The sequence below is a fragment of the Hemiscyllium ocellatum genome, chromosome 25 (genome assembly GCF_020745735.1).
Source record: "Hemiscyllium ocellatum isolate sHemOce1 chromosome 25, sHemOce1.pat.X.cur, whole genome shotgun sequence".
Classification (NCBI taxonomy): Eukaryota; Metazoa; Chordata; class Chondrichthyes; order Orectolobiformes; family Hemiscylliidae; genus Hemiscyllium; species Hemiscyllium ocellatum.
This window is the reverse complement of record NC_083425.1, coordinates 7,911,228-7,927,265: the sequence shown is the minus strand read 5'-3', so window position 1 is coordinate 7,927,265 and position 16,038 is coordinate 7,911,228. Positions and strand designations below refer to the sequence as shown.

Genomic DNA, 16,038 nt, shown 5'->3' with positions numbered 1-16,038 from the left:
GAATAATGTGATCAAGGATAGTCAGCATGGTTTTGTGAAGGGCAGGTCGTGCCTCACAAATCTTACTGAATCCTTTGAGAAGGTGCTAAGGAGGTGGACGAGGGTAAAGTGGTAGATGTGGTGTATATAGATTTTAGTAAGGCGTTTGATAAGGTTCCCCATGGTAGGCTACTGCAAAAAATACGGATGTATGGCATTGAAGGTGCATTGGAGGTTTGGATTAGGAATTGGCTGGCTGGAAGAAGACAGAGGGTAGTATTTGATGGTAAAGGTTCATCTTGGAGTGCAGTTACTAGTGGTGTTCCGCAAGGATCTGTTTTGGGACCATTGCTGTTTGTCATTTTTATAAATGACCTGGAGGAGGGGCTAGAAGGTTGGGTGAGCAAGTTTGCGGATGATATGAAAGTCGGTGGAGTTGTTGACAGTGAGGAAGGATGTGGCAGGTTACAGCGGGATATAGATAAGCTGCAGAGCTGGGCAGAAAGGTGGCAAATGGAGTTCAATGTAGCTAAGTGTGAAGTGATTCACTTTGGTAAGAGTAACAAGAAGATGGAGTACTGGGCTAATGGTCGGATACTTGGTAGTGTGGATGAGCAGAGGGATCTTGGTGTCCATGTACACAGATCTCTGAAAGTTGCCACCCAGGTAAATAGTGCTGTGAAGAAGGCATATAGCGTACTGGCTTTTATTGGTAGAGGAATTGAGTTTCGGAGTCCTGAGGTCATGTTGCAGTTGTCTAAGACTCTGGTGCGGCCTCTTCTGGAGTATTGTGTGCAGTTTTGGTCGCCATACTATAGGAAGGATGTGGAGGCATTGGAACGGGTGCAGAGGAGGTTTACCAAGATGTTGCCTGGCATGGTAGGAAGATCGTATAAGGAAAGGCTGAGGCACTTGGGGCTGTTTTCATTGGAGAAAAGAAGGTTTAGGGGTGACTTGATTGAGGTGAACAAGATGATTAGGGGTTTAGATAGGGTTGACCATGAGAACCTTTTTCCACGGATGGAGTCAGCTATTACGAGGGGGCATAGCTTTAAATTAAGGGGTGGTAGGGTTAGGACAGATGTTAGGAGTAGATTCTTTACTCAGTGAGTTGTGAGTTCATGGAATGCCCTGCCAGTAGCAGTGGTGGACTCTCCCTCTTTATGGGCATTTAAACGGGCATTGGATAGGCATATGGAGGATAATGGGCCAGTGTAGGTTAGGTGGGCTTGGGTCGGCGCAACATCGAGGGCCAAAGGGCCTGTACTGCGCTGTATTTTTCTATGTTCTATGTTCTATTTCCTGTTCTCTCTGCTCTTCCAAATCCCCAGTCAGTTAATTACTTCACTTAATGCTCCAATATACTGATGGATTTTGCATTTCCAACAGCCGTGGCCTACATTTGTGGAGACAGTGTTATAGAAAATAAAACAAAAATCAGAGATCCTGTCTGATGCTGAGAATGTGGCTACAGAATAATGCATAAGGAGTGAATAGAGAAACTGGTTGTTTTTAATTGTCTGATTAAACTCCTTTTCCTTATGGGAAGAATTGTTTCCATCTAGAATCACCTCATACCAAACTTCCACCAGGCAGGAAAGGTTTGACATCATCACGTTTATATTTGAGTTAAAATGTTAAAATATATCCTTTGAAGCCTAGAGTATTACAAGATCTGCTCTGTTAATTTGATGGAAATAAATGTTTTAAGCAATTTGAAAAAATAAACAAATACCTCAAATAAACACAAAGGCAGATTGTGAAACCCCTGAAGGGTCAGCTGTGTGTGCCTGAGTGGGTCAGAGATCCACATGGTCAGAGATCCTGTCATGGCTGACTGACATCACGGGGGCTGCCTGCACACGCGTGTACTATGTCAGTCAGCTTCAATGTTGGCAACGTGCATTCCAAATCAAACAGATCCACAGGGCCATCCCCTGGCTGCGGTGACAATCAGCCTGTGAGATCAGCTGGCCAGGACACACCACAGAAAGCATCTGAGTACGTGCTGCTAACAAGTTGGAACAGCCCACCGCCCGCCCGGGCAGTGTCTGCCCAGTTGGTCTCCCCAGTTGTTGCCCCCGGTCCCACTGCCTGTCCCTCTACAGCAGCATCCCCCTGCCTCCCCCTGCTTCAAGCCAGGAGGCTGTTCCCAGGGAGGGGCCAGACCTGCAGTTCTCCCGAACTGACCCCTCCTTGTCCGTCAATACCTTTAGGTCTGCCAAAATACTTCATAAATCTGACAGAAATTTAAAAAAAAATTGCAATTATTCTTCAAGTCTTTATTTTAGAAAGGATGTGTAATTCTCATTATGTTGACTTCATTGACAGTTAATTATAGCATCAAGCTGCTGTATCTGGCAAATAAAGAAGTTGCCACCTTCATGTGACACTGTGTAGATAGCAGGATGTGAATACTTTGTTTGTCTGAAATTTCTTTGTTCTCTACTTTAATGGATGAGTTGCCCTGTTTATGGGGATGGATTAAGGCTCCACTAAAGCAACATACAAAAGAATTTCCCACGATGCACTGAACATATTTATACGTTGCTACTGCATGGTGTAAGTTCACATTCACTGTTTTCCAAAGGCATTTTTTAAAAGTATATCATTGTTATGAAGTTTCAGAGTATGTTATTATGATTTGGGAAATTAGATTCTAAAGTAGATAAAAACTGATTCTAGTCTTTCAGTGGTTCTTATGGTCAGAAAGTCATTTTGAATAAGTTCAAAAACAGCATTTACAAGTGATCCCCACAATTTCAGTATCCCTACTAGTGTCCCTACAATTTCAGGGATTCAGATTTCAGATAATTGACAACACGTTCCCTGGGGAGGTAATTGTTAGGAAGCAATTTGATTCAGAGACAATTCCTAAACAGCAGACATGAGGTAATTCCCAGTCTCCGAGCAGTTAGGGATGGGGGGAGTTGCTGAGTTGCCCAGAAATCAGTGAGAAGGCAACAACCCAGAAGAAATATTCAACAAGGCTGTTGAAAACATGAGTTTAGGGAAGCCATGTTAAATAATAAGAGAGCTGAGTTAGCAGTTTGGTTTAAGGATATTGGGAAGAGACATTAGGTAAAGGAAACAACACTAAGTGAATGCGCAACAGAAATTTACCAAAAAGGAAACAGATTGCAGCTGTGCCAAATGAATAAGAAGCTTTAGCAGAAGTCAAGAGTGAGTTTTCACTGAGGTTTGATTATCTGTAAGGTTATTGCTGGGATAAAAGGGATGAATCTTCCTTTATGATATTTGTAAAGAAATTATACAAGAACCTATGAAATAGTTTAATACACTTCTGTTGCTTGTTTCTTTTATGTTCTTTTGTTTAAGGAGTATATTGACGGCCTCTTATCAGCAACTGCCTTTCATGATCACCAAGACGAGAAATGAAACCTCTAGTGTATGAAGCCAGGTTTCACTCTGGGATTGGACTTGTTCAGTATTACCATCAGCTGGGGAGATAACACTTTCTTGACAAGGCCATATTGCAATTGTAAACTTTGTTTTCATCTTTATCTGGCAGTGGCAAGTTGTACTCATATCAGGCAGGAAGAGAATTCAAGTTTATAAAATTGGGGACGTGTCACCAACACTGCCATTTTTAACGTGTCAGGCAACACGCGATAAAGATGATTTAAGATGATTAAAATGAAATGGTGATTTAAGTCAGGCTCTGCTGGGGTAATTGGGACTCTGGCTGAAACTTAAACAATAGCCAGCCAGGTTTCCATTGGCTCTGATAGCTCAGAGATTTAAAAAGCTCGAGGTGGAAGCTGTTAGTTTGATGAGGTCAACACCCAATCCAGCACGGGATAAAAGCAAATTACTGTGGATGCTGGAATCTGAAACCAAGAGAGAAAATGCTGGAAAATCTCAGCAGGTCTGGCAGCGTCTGTAAGGAGAGAAAAGAGCTGACGTTTCGGGTCTAACTGACCCTTTGTCAGCTCTTTTCTCTCCTTACAGATGCTGCCAGACCTGCTGAGATTTTCCAGCATTTTCTCTCTTGGTTACCCTATCCAGCACTCCTTGAAGGCCAGCGAAGCAAGACCACTTCCCTCAGCCCCTCAGAGAACTGCTCAGCATCCCCTCTGCCCATAACAGCTGATGAAGGGCTTATGCTCGAATTCCTGATGAAGGGCTTATGCTCGAAACGTCGAATTCTCTATTCCTGAGATGCTGCCTGGCCTGCTGGGCTTTGACCAGCAACACATTTTCAGCTGTGATCTCCAGCATCTGCAGACCTCATTTTTTACTCACCTAGCCTTTGGGTTACCTCAGCCTCCAGCCTCAATGGTTCCCTCTGTATCTACTTCTACACTCATTCTTTCATTTTGCAAATCCCTCCTCCGCACCAATCCAGACCCTAATTTCTCACTCCCTTCCTTTTGATTCCCATTCACTCACAACTATTGGCTTCATATCCAACAAGCCCCTTCTCCTTCCACATTAACAGGGACCACAGAAAAGTCTCTCTTGTGATGAGCTCTTTAGTGCTGGCTTTGTTGTCAGGCAATAGAGTTAGGGTCAGGGTCAGGGTTAGGGTCAGGGTTTGTCAGAGATAGGGTCAGGGTTAGGGTTAGGGTTTGTCAGAGATAGGATCAGGATTAGGGTTTGTCAGAGGTAGAGTCAGGGGTATGGTTAGGGTTTGTCAGTGATAGGGTCAGGGTTAGGGTTAGGGTTTGTCAGAGATAGGATCAGGGTTAGGGTTTGTCAGAGGTAGAGTCAGGGGTATGGTTAGGGTTTGTCAGTGATAGGGTCAGGGTTAGGGTTAGGGTTTGTTAGACTTAGGGCTAGGATTAGGGTTAGGGTTTATCAGAGATAGGGTCAGGGTTAGGGTTAAGGTTTTGTCAGAGATAAGGTCAGGGTTAGGGTTAATGTTTTGTCAGAGATAGGGTCAGGGTTAGGGTTAGGGTTTGTCAGGAATAGGGTTAGGGTTCGGGTTTGTCAGAGATAGGGTTAGGGTTCGGGTTTGTCAGAGATAGGGTCATGGTTAGGGTTAGGATTTGTCAGAGATAGAGTCAGGGGTATGGTTAGGGTTTGTCAGAATAGGGTCAGGGTTGGGATTAGGGTTTGTCAGACTTAGGGCTAGGATTAGGGTTAGGGTTTATCAGAGATAGGGTCAGGGTTAGGGTTAAGGTTTTATCAGAGATAAGGTCAGGGTTAGGGTTAATGTTTTGTCAGAGATAGGGTCAGGGTTAGGGTTAGGGTTAGGGTTTGTCAGAGGTAGGGTCAGGGTTAGGGTTTGTCAGAGGTAGGGTCAGGGTCAGGGTCAGGATTCGCGTTTGTCAGACTTAGGGCTAGGATTAGGGTTAGGGTTTATCAGAGATAGGATCAGGGTTAGGGTTAGGGTTTGTCAGAGATAGGGTCATGGTTAAGGTTAAGATTTTGTCAGAGATAGGGTCAGGGTTAAGGTTAGGATTTATCAGAGTTAGCGTTAGGGTTTGGCAGAGTTAGGGTTTATCAGAGGTAAGGTTATGGTTTGTCAGACTTAGGGCTAAGATTAGTGTTAGGGATTATCAGAGGTAGGGTCAAGGTTAGGGTTTGTCAGAGATTGGGTCAGGGTTAAGGTCAGGTTTAGGTTTAGGGTTTGTCAGCCCTACAATCCAGTCAGCTGTCCATCAGGAATGAAAAGAAACAATCGTAAAGTCCTGCTGTTAAAGTCAGCTGGAGTGCTGGGCCCCCAGGCTGGTTTGATTTTCTCTGTGCCCCTTCACTCCTTTTCTTCCTGAGTCAGAATTCACACCAACCATCTATCCCAGATGGTGTGGTTAAAAGTTTTCTTCCAAGCTCAGCCTATCAAGGGTCAGGAATCAAACATGAGCCACTGCAAACAGCGTTCTGAAATCTAAAGTTCTAGGATCACGCAAAAGCAAAATATCACAACAGTTGGAAAGTTGAAATTCAAATGGAAAATGCGGGCAATATTCCATAGATGTGTGGAGAGGGAAACTGCGTGAACAGGTTGGAGGCTGGTAACAGAGGCAAGTGGGCACTTTAAAAGTAATACATTGCTACTTTTTCAAATGGAAGTTGAAATGAAAGACTGACCCCAAGGGGAAGCTTATGATGCGATGTCACAACTTCAAGGGATTGGGTAGTATTATTGGTAGTCCCCATTCCGGGTTACCAAGAATCAACATGAAAACTCCTAACCGTCTCAGTCTGTCACGTTATTTAAAGTAATAATAATTAATCTTTCACAACATGAAATATTGTGCTAGCAGACAACATTCAGATGACATGACAGCAGATCGATATCTTACCCCCTTGCAGATTAAGACAGCCTCCTTTGTCATTGATTTGGGATATGATACATTGTGCTCCATTATAGACTGGAAAAGCTCATCCTCATCCTCACCGTCAAATGGAGGCTGTCAGAATACAAACAAACCATTGTCAGCATTAGGTAAAGCTTCATTAGAACTGTCAACAGACCTGAAGGTCCATTCACCTCTTTGAATTCCAGCGATATTTATACGATCTTTTACATGGAGATTTCAGAAGTAGAATTGACAATGTTTGTCCTTGTTTTCCTCACAGGGTCACATGATCCTCTCAATCCAGGAGCAAGAAAGGCTGCCCAACAATTCACCAAGTCAACATGGTCAACAACGAGGCCTCACCTCCTCCTTCTATCGTTCTACCTCAGCAGCTGAAGCTTTCAGCTCAGTTTTATTAGCACGTTGCCAAACTAGTCACACGAACATAAGAACGAGGAGCAGGAGTAGGCCATCTGGCCCCTCAAGCCTGCTCCATCCCGGCTGACCTGTTCATGGCCTCAGCTCCACTTACCCGCCCTCTCACCGTAACCGTTAATTCCTTTACTGTTCAAAAAAAATTATTTATCTTAGCTTTAAAAATATTCCATGCTGAAGCCTCAACTACCTCACTGGGCAGGGAATTCCGCATTCCACAGGCCAACTGTAAATCCGGGATCGTATCCTCAAACCTGAGGCAGAGAGGGGGAGGGGGAGTTCAGGGTTACAATTCGCTCCGTAAGAGCTCTTGAGTCGTGAGATCAGGAGGAGAGGGATGGTACAAACACCAAAACACCCTTCAGAAGATTGAATATTCCTGCCAATTCCCAAGAATCTGTGGCTAGTGACTGATCACAACAGTCAGGGCTCATTCAGGAAGACACCAACCCCATCGACAGACTGCACAGGAGATCACTGCACTGCATCAGAGAAAGTTAGAAAGAAAATCAAAACTTCAAACAAAGTTCAAACAACTCATCTACCCGATCCTCCAAACAACAGCATTGGACTCATCGACCATCTCTGAACCCACTGAGCTGGAGAGCAAACAATTCAGCCTTTGGCCCAAGGCACTGCCGAAGAGGGAGAGACAGCAGTCACCAGTCTAAACTCCAGCTTCTCTTTCAGGGTGCAGTTTTGCTTTTATTTTAATGCCTCTTAACTTCCCTATTTTGTACAAATTCAGACTTTAGACTGATCATGTTCCAGTTGCCCTCCACTGTTTGGGTGATATTTCTTAAACCTCCTGCATTTACTTTACCATCTACAGTCCTGGTTACTGATCTAAGGGAAAAGCTTTGTGGGCGGCACGGTGGCACAGTGGTTAGCACTGCTGCCTCACAGCGCCTGAGACCCGAGTTCAACTCCCGACTCAGGCGACAGACTGTGTGGAGTTTGCACGTTCTCCCCGTGTCTGCGTGGGTTTCCTCCGGGTGCTCCGGTTTCCTCCCACAGTCCAAAGATGTGCGGGTCAGGTGAATTGGCCAAGCTAAATTGCCCGTAGTGTTAGGTAAGGGGTAAACGTAGGAGTATGGGTGGGTTGTGCTTCGGTGGGTTGGTGTGGACTGGTTGGGCCGAAAGTCTAATCTTTCTTTCTAACTGCCCTCGTCATAAAACTGGACACCTCAATCAGGTCTTGCCTCTGCCTTCTCAGCTTTAAGGAGAACAATCTCTTCTATCTAGTTTCTCTTCATAGCTGAAACACTCCAGCATGGACAACATTTCTAGTGAAACTCCTCTCCACCCTCCCTGCAGCATACATACCCTTCCTATCATATGGCAACCGGAAGTGCACACAGTACACCAGCTGTGGCCTCAGTAAAATCTTATACAGCCCATTCTTGGCAGAAGATCAAGAATTTGCATTTTACATTCCTGGGAGATTACAACTGGTGTACACTATCTGTGTAGCTACTTGCTTTCATATCCTAGGATGCAACCTATCAAGGCCAGGGGACCTATCCACTTTCAGGCCCATGAGTTACCCTCGTATTTTCTCTCTCGTGATTACTATTGCTTACTTCATCCACCTATACGTTTTGCCCCCTTAATTATTTCGAATGGTTGAAACTCTAATAGTGTCTTCAAACATGAAAATTGAGACAATGTACTTATTCAACTGGATATTAATTATTTTTTGATTTACAGAAACTCTTACTGTACTATCTTTTCTTCTGACAAATGATCTAATCAATAAATCTAATTCTAATTAGTTTTGTAGGAAGAGGTGTTATACTGAAGAAGGAAATGGAGTAAACTCAGAAAAAAAAGCAATCCTTTGGTGTCACTTTCTGCACAGCATAAAAATCTAACCATCCAAAGTCTCCCTTCCCCAAAGGGTTTCTTACCTGTCCAGCTAGCATTTCATAAAGTAATACTCCATACGCCCACCAATCCACCGATTTTCCATACGGCTGATAAGCAATAATCTGAAAGATAAGACAAACATCCAAAACGTGAGGGAAAGAACTGGAAAAAGAAACTGCAGTCACATCTTGAAAAGAATATTTGGTTGTACAGCTATTCCAACCTGCTTTATTAAAAGAATTGACTTTAGCAAAAAGTACTATGACTCTTTCAATATCATAGAGTCATAGAGCTGTATAGCACAGAAACAGACCCTTCGGTCCAACTCATCCTTGAGTTGTTATCCAGAGATAAAACTGTTTTAGTGATGCTCATCACTTTCACAATGAGTGAGTGGATCCCAGGTGAAGATTTTCTGCTTTGTCATACGCCAGGTGATTTCAATGTGATACCCATTGACATTACATGAATGAACAATCACAGGCTGCTGGTCATAGAGTCATAGAGATGTACAGCATGGAAACAGACCCTTCAGTCCAACTCGTCCATGCCAACCACATATCCCAACCCAATCTAATCCCACCTGCCAGCACCCGGCCCTTATCCCTCCAAACCCCAACTATTCATATACCCATCCAAATGCCTCTTAAATGTTGCAATTGTACCAGCCTCCACCACTTCCTCTGGCAGTTCATTCCATACACGTACCACCCTCTGTGTGAAAAAGTTGCCCTGTAGGTCTCTTTTATATCTTTCCCCTCTCACCCTAAACCTTTGCAGTCTAGTTCTGGACTCCCCAACCCCAATACTATAGGAAGTTTTACATCCTGCTCCAGTTCTCTACTTGTCCCTCAAAATGTTACTCGTGTCCAAAGTGGAATTGGGGTTGAGAGGTCAGAAGAGAGAGTGGAATCCATTTTTGTTGATATTCTGTTTGGATACGATGTTATCAGACATTCTAATGATACAGGGGCAAATGGTGGGGAATTTCCCATCCAGTTCCCCCAGACCTGGGAAAATGGCCAAGAGAGTGGCCAAGGGTTATGGAAGGAACATGGTGCTTTGAACATCTTGATGGAACCTTTGTTGGCTGGGTGCCAGGAAAGGCCATCATGGTCCCACCAGCAAACAAGCAGAATATGTGCCAGACGTTCCTCCTTTGGTTCAGTTTGGAACCAAACAATGTTGAGGATCACGACTGTCTTTGGGGGTGGGAATGGTCTTTGGGAATCTTTGCCTTAACAGCTGTGATGTGTTCTGCCTTACAAAACCCCATGGCGCTGGGTAATACTGAGATTGTCTCACAAGTTTGGTGGTGCAACCTAAAGACACTAACATCCCCATTCCTATAATATCCGAGAGCCTTTAGGAGTGCTCTGCTGACAGGACGGACCGAAGGGGAATTTGACCGTGATGACATCTGTGGCTGGGCTGGGTTCAGCTTTCCTCCTGTCTGAAGAGAACGGCAGGATCCAACTGCTCAGAGTTATAGAGTTCTAGAGTTATAGAGTTTGCGAATCATCGAGTTCTAGAGTCACGGAGTTCTACAATCATTGAGTCAAAGAGTTACAAAATCATGGAGTTATAGAATCATAACCTTCCAGATTTATAAAGTTATAGAGATGTACAGCACAGAAACAGACCCTTCAGTCCAACGTAGACTAGATATCTTACATTAATCATGTCCCATTTGCCAGCACTTGGCCCATGTCCCTCTAAACTCTTCCTATCCATATATCTATCCAGATGGTTTTTAAATGTTGCAATTATACCAGCCTCCACCACATCCTCGGGCACCTCATTCCATACACGTACCACTCTCTGCGTGAAAAGGTTGCCCCTTAGGTCCCTTTTAAAACTTACTCCCTCTAGTTCTGGACTTCCCCCATCCTAGGAAGAATACTTTGTCTATTTACCCTATCCGTTCTCCTCATGATTTAATAAACCTCTATAAGGTCACACCTCAACCTCCACCCTCTAAGATAACAGCCCCAGCCTAATTCAACCTCTCTCTATAGCTCAAATCCTCCAACCCTAGCAACATCCTTGTAAATCTTTTTTGAACCCTTTCAAGTTTCACAACATCCTTTCAATAGGAGGGAAACCAGAATTGTGCACAATATTCCAACAGTGGCCTAACCAATGTCCTGTACGGCCGCAACATGACCTCCTAACTCCTATACTCAATACTCTGACCAATAAAGGAAAGCATACCAAATGCCGCCTTCACTATCCTATCCACCTGAGACTCCACTTTTAAAGAAGTGTGAACCTGCACTGCAAGGTCTCTTTGTTCAGCAACACTCCCCAGGACCTTACCATTAAGTGTATAAGTCCTGCCCTGATTTGCTTTTCCAAAAGGCAGTACCTCACATTTATCTAAATTAAACTCCAACTTTGGCCCATTGGCTCATCTGATCAAGATCCTGTTGTAATACTTTGTTGAAACAGGCAGCTTTAAGCCAATCACAGCTCTGTAACATTGACACCTTCGGGGATCTCTGGTGGGGTTGGTTGAGAAGGGCAGAAACCTGCCTCTGCTTGGCAGTTGCACTCCTCTGTGTGAAAGAGCCTCGAGATTTGTGCCATCACATTGCGGGTTTCTATATTCAGGCATTAGGTGCCAGAATGTTTGCTTGCAGATTAGTCATTCTCTGCCACCTTCCTATAAATAGAGACAATGTGCAGGTGTAAGATGTATAAACATTTGGCCAACTGTCTTTTCCTTTCTCCAGCTGGAATCTATTTAACTAAATGAAAAGTTTATCATGGACACAGCAAACTTTGAGACAGTGTTGCTCATTCATGAATCTTCTGTGGATAAAATCTTTTGAATCCAATCGCAGTCTGCCCCACTTCAAGGACGTCTGTGGACACAGAACAAAGGAAAATGGTGACACTTCCTGTGGGCTGGCGGGCACCATCACCAACTGGTTGCTTGGCAACAGGCACCACTGGTGAGAATGACAACCCACAACAACGCATGGCAGCTTCCAGCGAGGTACATGTGGCAAATGCTGGCTCTCCCATTGGCAAAGGGACATCACACCTGAAATGGATGAGTTGCTGTGTTCTTGTCACCGTTGGTAGATAGTAGGAAGCTGATGAGGGTGAGATATAGCCAGACCCAGACTCCTATTCCTCCAATCACCAAGAATAGAGAGTGTACACACTTGGTCACACAGCATTAGGCAACAATGCTGAAGAATGATCTGTATATACAGTATGTTTTTGCAAGTTTCTAAGAGATTTAGAGAAATTGTTACGACTTACAATAATTTTTGGGGAGGAGAAGGACAAACCTGTTGTAAATGTTGTAAAGGGTAGAGAGAGTAACCACCCTTTCTTCATCTTATACATTCTTTCAATTTACGCCAAAGGGTCAGCAAACATTCAGTAACAGGATTAGATTGTTTAACCCCACTGATCTTTTCTGACATTCACAGAGATCTCAGTTCCTCAAACCCATTTCTCTGGCTTTGGCCTGTTACTTTGCATATGCTGGCCCAACATAAATCTGTTCGTCTGAATCTTGAAAAATTTACTTACCCAAAATTCTCAACCTCTCAGGGAGAGTTCCATCAATCTTAGCATGAAAAACGTTCCCAAATTTCATTTCTGAATAGTGCTGCCTTTATGCTAAGCTTGTTGTGGACATGCCCCACCAGAGAAAATAGGATCTCTGAAAGGAACCCAACAAATCCTTTCCACACTGTACAGGTCTTGATTAGATGCCTTCGTTGTTTCAAACTCGAGGGAATACAAATGTAGTTTCTGCAACTGCTGCTCATGGATGAACGTATTAGTCCTTGTATTAGTTCTCACACTATAATCTTCTGAGGCCAATATAGAATTGCTGAGATTTGGGGTAAAATTCAATGTTTGCTCGACGAGCCTTTCTCTGTCTGTCTCTCCACACGCCACTTCTCACCTTCTCTGTCACTCTGTCTGTCCCTCTCTTTTTCTCTCTGTCTCACCTTCTGTGTTTGTCAGTCTCTCTCGCCTCTATCTCTTCTTCACTGTTTTTTTTCTCTGTCTCTCTTTCTCCATCTCTCTCCTGTCTCTTTCTCCGTCTGTCTCTCATTTGGTCTCTGTATCTTTCTCTCTCTCCCATACACACAAACACTCAAACCACCAAAAGAAAAGTGCATGGGCAGCCAATGGGCATGAGAAGAGAGCCATCCCTGCCGCCATTACATATTGTGGGCAGGCTGCAGTTAGGGACGCCCTCCAGTGGGAGGAAGCAGTACTGAGCTCTGATGAAGAAGGGCCAATGGAAACCAATGAGGCAGATTGGGGTATTGAGTGGGAAGGCTGGATACGGTGAGGAGGGGGCGGGATGTGGGGAATGGGTTGTGGTGAGCAGGCAGGTGGTGGGGAGGATCCCTGACCCCCAAGCCCCCAAAGATAGTCCTCCCTCCTTCCTGTCCTTTTAAAAATGTTTAAGTAATAGGCCACCCACTTCGACCCAAATATCCCTGGCGACAAAATTATGGTAAGGACAAAGGATGATTCAAGTCAATTGTCCTGTTAACAAATCCAGCTGAATGGGTTGGGGGAATTCCTCTGATGCAATGGCAGCGTTCCTACCACTGGGTCAGGAGCCCTGGGCTCAATACTGCACCTATTTCTGAGGTGTGTCATATTATCTCTGAACAGATTGAAGGGAAAAGCCTGGCTGAACTGTGATAGCTGACTTCAATGCAGCAGACAGTATGCTAATTTCACTTACGGGGGTGAGTGTGGGAATGGGCTGGAGTGGAGTGGCCTGGGGACTCAAACCACTTTGGACCTACTCACCACAAACAGGAACTGGTGGAGGTTCTAGTAAAATCCACCTGTCATTGTCTAAAGGCAAATGCTGTGTTAAACTACGCTTCATGGAATCAAACTTCCACCAACTTTTTGAATTCCAGGCACATTCAAATACCAGGGAACTTTCCATTGACCTTTGGATTGTTGCCACTGACTGTCCCTTACACACTGGCTCTAAGCGATTCCTCTGAACAGATGACCAGGTTCCTTTTAACAACCTTAGTCTCGTATCATTACAAAAATAATAGCATTCATAAATCCTGCTCCAATTCAATTTAGAGCTGCAATGAGCAATATATTAAAGGGCAATGGCATTAACCTCAATCACAAACTAACTGATAAAATCAGCCAGCACAAAATGATTGACTTTGTGCTTCCCAGCAGAGGTGCTCTACCTTCACAATGATCACAAATATTTTCTCATCAGACCCTTCTGCAATCTGTAAAAATGATGCAGAGTTTCAGAAATGACAATGGGAGAGTGAACTAACCTGTCACTATGCTGTCAAGCAGAACAGTGTTGTAGTTAGCTCAGAAATAAAGCAAGGCTACTCAGGTATCCTGGCAGGAAAGAAATGTTTTTCTCTCTCCACAGAAGCTGCCAGACCTGCTGAGTTTCGCCAGCATTGCCTGCTTTCAGTTTCCATTAATTTGCCACGGAATATGTGAACGGTGGTGACCAACTGTACCACGTTCAGCAAGTTAGCAAGTTCAAGGGACCGCAGGCAGTGTAAGCGTTGATCTCCGTGACTTACATGAAGCGCAATTAATTAAATTTGATGGATCCAAGTATACAGTCCACACGGGTAACCTCACATGATCCAGAAAAGACTGCTCAATAATTATTTTTACAGCTCCTATCCCAGAGAATTATAAATATTCATTTAAACTGCTGAACTACAGGGGAAGTAGCACATGTCACAAAAGCATCATAATCATGTCAGATGGCATTCAGATCAGACATGGAGTTGATCATGTATTTTTTATTCACATCAACTCCTTTAAGGGCTGTGGTGACACAGTGGTAATGTCATCTTCTCTAAACCAGACGGTCTGAGTTCCAGTCCACCTTACCCTGGAGTTGTGTCATAAAATGTCCCAACATTTTGTTTAAAATATCTAACAGCAACTCCTTTATGTCTAAAAGGTGCGGCTCAATTGTGTTGAGTGTTGCTACCTTCCCCACAGGGGAAGGAGACTAAAAAGCACAATCAGTAGGTCCATTCCTGGTCAGTGTTTAGTCATTTGAATTGGGAAGGGCAAGTAGCCGGTCAGGACAGGATTGCGCTGGCTTGTGATGCCCCCTACAGTTGAACAACCAGCTGACACTAGAGAGAACTAAACGTCTGCAGAAAAGCCAAAATGGCTCCTCATGGCAAGGATCCATAACACGACCTGAGGAGGAAAGGAAAATGTTGTCAAAGTAACATTTTCTTTATTTGTTCACTCACAGGATGTGGGTGTTTCGGGCTCGGTCAGTTTTTATTGCCCATCCCTAATTGCCCAGAAGGCAGTTAAGGGTCAACCACATTGCTGTGGGTCTGGAGTCACATGTAGGTCAGACCAGATAGAGTCATAGAGTCATAGAGATGTACAGCATGGAAACAGACCCTTCAGTCCAACCTGTCCATGCCGACCACATATCCCAACCCAATCTAGTCCCACCTGCCAACACCCGGCCCATATCCCTCCAAACCCTTCCTATTCATATACCCATCCAAATGCCTCTTAAATGTTGCAATTGTACCAGCCTCCACCACTTCCTCTGGCAGCTCATTCCATACACGTACCACCCTCTGTGTGAAAAAGTTGCCCCATAGGTCTCTTTTATATCTTTCCCCTCTCACCCTAATCCTGTGCCCTCTAGTTCTGGACTCCCGACCCCAGGGAAAAGACTTTGTCTATTTATCCTATCCATGCCCCTCATAATTTTGTAAACCTCTATAAGGTCACCCCTCAGCCTCCGACATTCCAGGGAAAACAGACCCAGCCTGTTCAGCCTCTCCCTATAGCTCAAATCCTCCAACCCTGGCAACATCCTTGTAAATCTTTTCTGAACCCTTTCAAGTTTCACAACATCTTTCCGATAGGAAGGAGACCAGAATTGCACGCAATATTCCAACAGTGGCCTAACCAATGTCCTGTACAGCCACAACATGACCTCCCAACTCCTGTACTCAATACTCTGACCAATAAAGGAAAGCATACCAAACGCCGCCTTCACTATCCTATCTACCTGCGACTCCACTTTCAAGGAGCTATGAACCTGCACTCCAAGGTCTCTTTGTTCAGCAACACTCCCTAGGACCTTACCATTAAGTGTATAAGTCCTGCTAAGATTTGCTTTCCCAAAATGCAGCACCTTACATTTATCGGAATTAAACTCTGTTTGCCACTTCTCAGCCCATTGGCCCATCTGGTCAAGATCCTGTTGTAATCTGAGTTAATCCTCTTCGCTGTTCACTACACCTCCAATTTTGGTGTCATCTGCAAACTTACTAACTGTACCTCTCAAGCTCGCATCCAAATCATTTATGCAAATGACAAAAAGTAGAGGACCTAGCACTGATCCTTGTGGCACTCCACTGGTCACAGGCCTCCAGTCTGAAAAACAACCCCCCCACCACCACCCTCTGTCTTCTACCTTTGAACCAGTTTTGTATCCAAATGG

General features: G+C 44.3%; 1 protein-coding gene across 2 annotated transcripts in view; it reads right to left on the bottom strand.

Annotated features, from left to right (window-relative positions):
• The window catches only part of LOC132827915 (protein kinase C alpha type), a 404,683-nt gene that overhangs the window by 38,153 nt on the left and 350,492 nt on the right, over window positions 1–16,038 (bottom strand). For both annotated transcript variants that reach the window (XM_060844727.1, XM_060844728.1), the window contains exons 14-15: window positions 8,594–8,674; window positions 6,252–6,359 (exon numbers count right to left, since the gene is read on the bottom strand). In XM_060844727.1, the coding sequence (XP_060700710.1) occupies window positions 6,252–6,359; window positions 8,594–8,674 (189 nt within the window). The remainder of the gene's footprint in view (window positions 1–6,251; window positions 6,360–8,593; window positions 8,675–16,038) is intronic.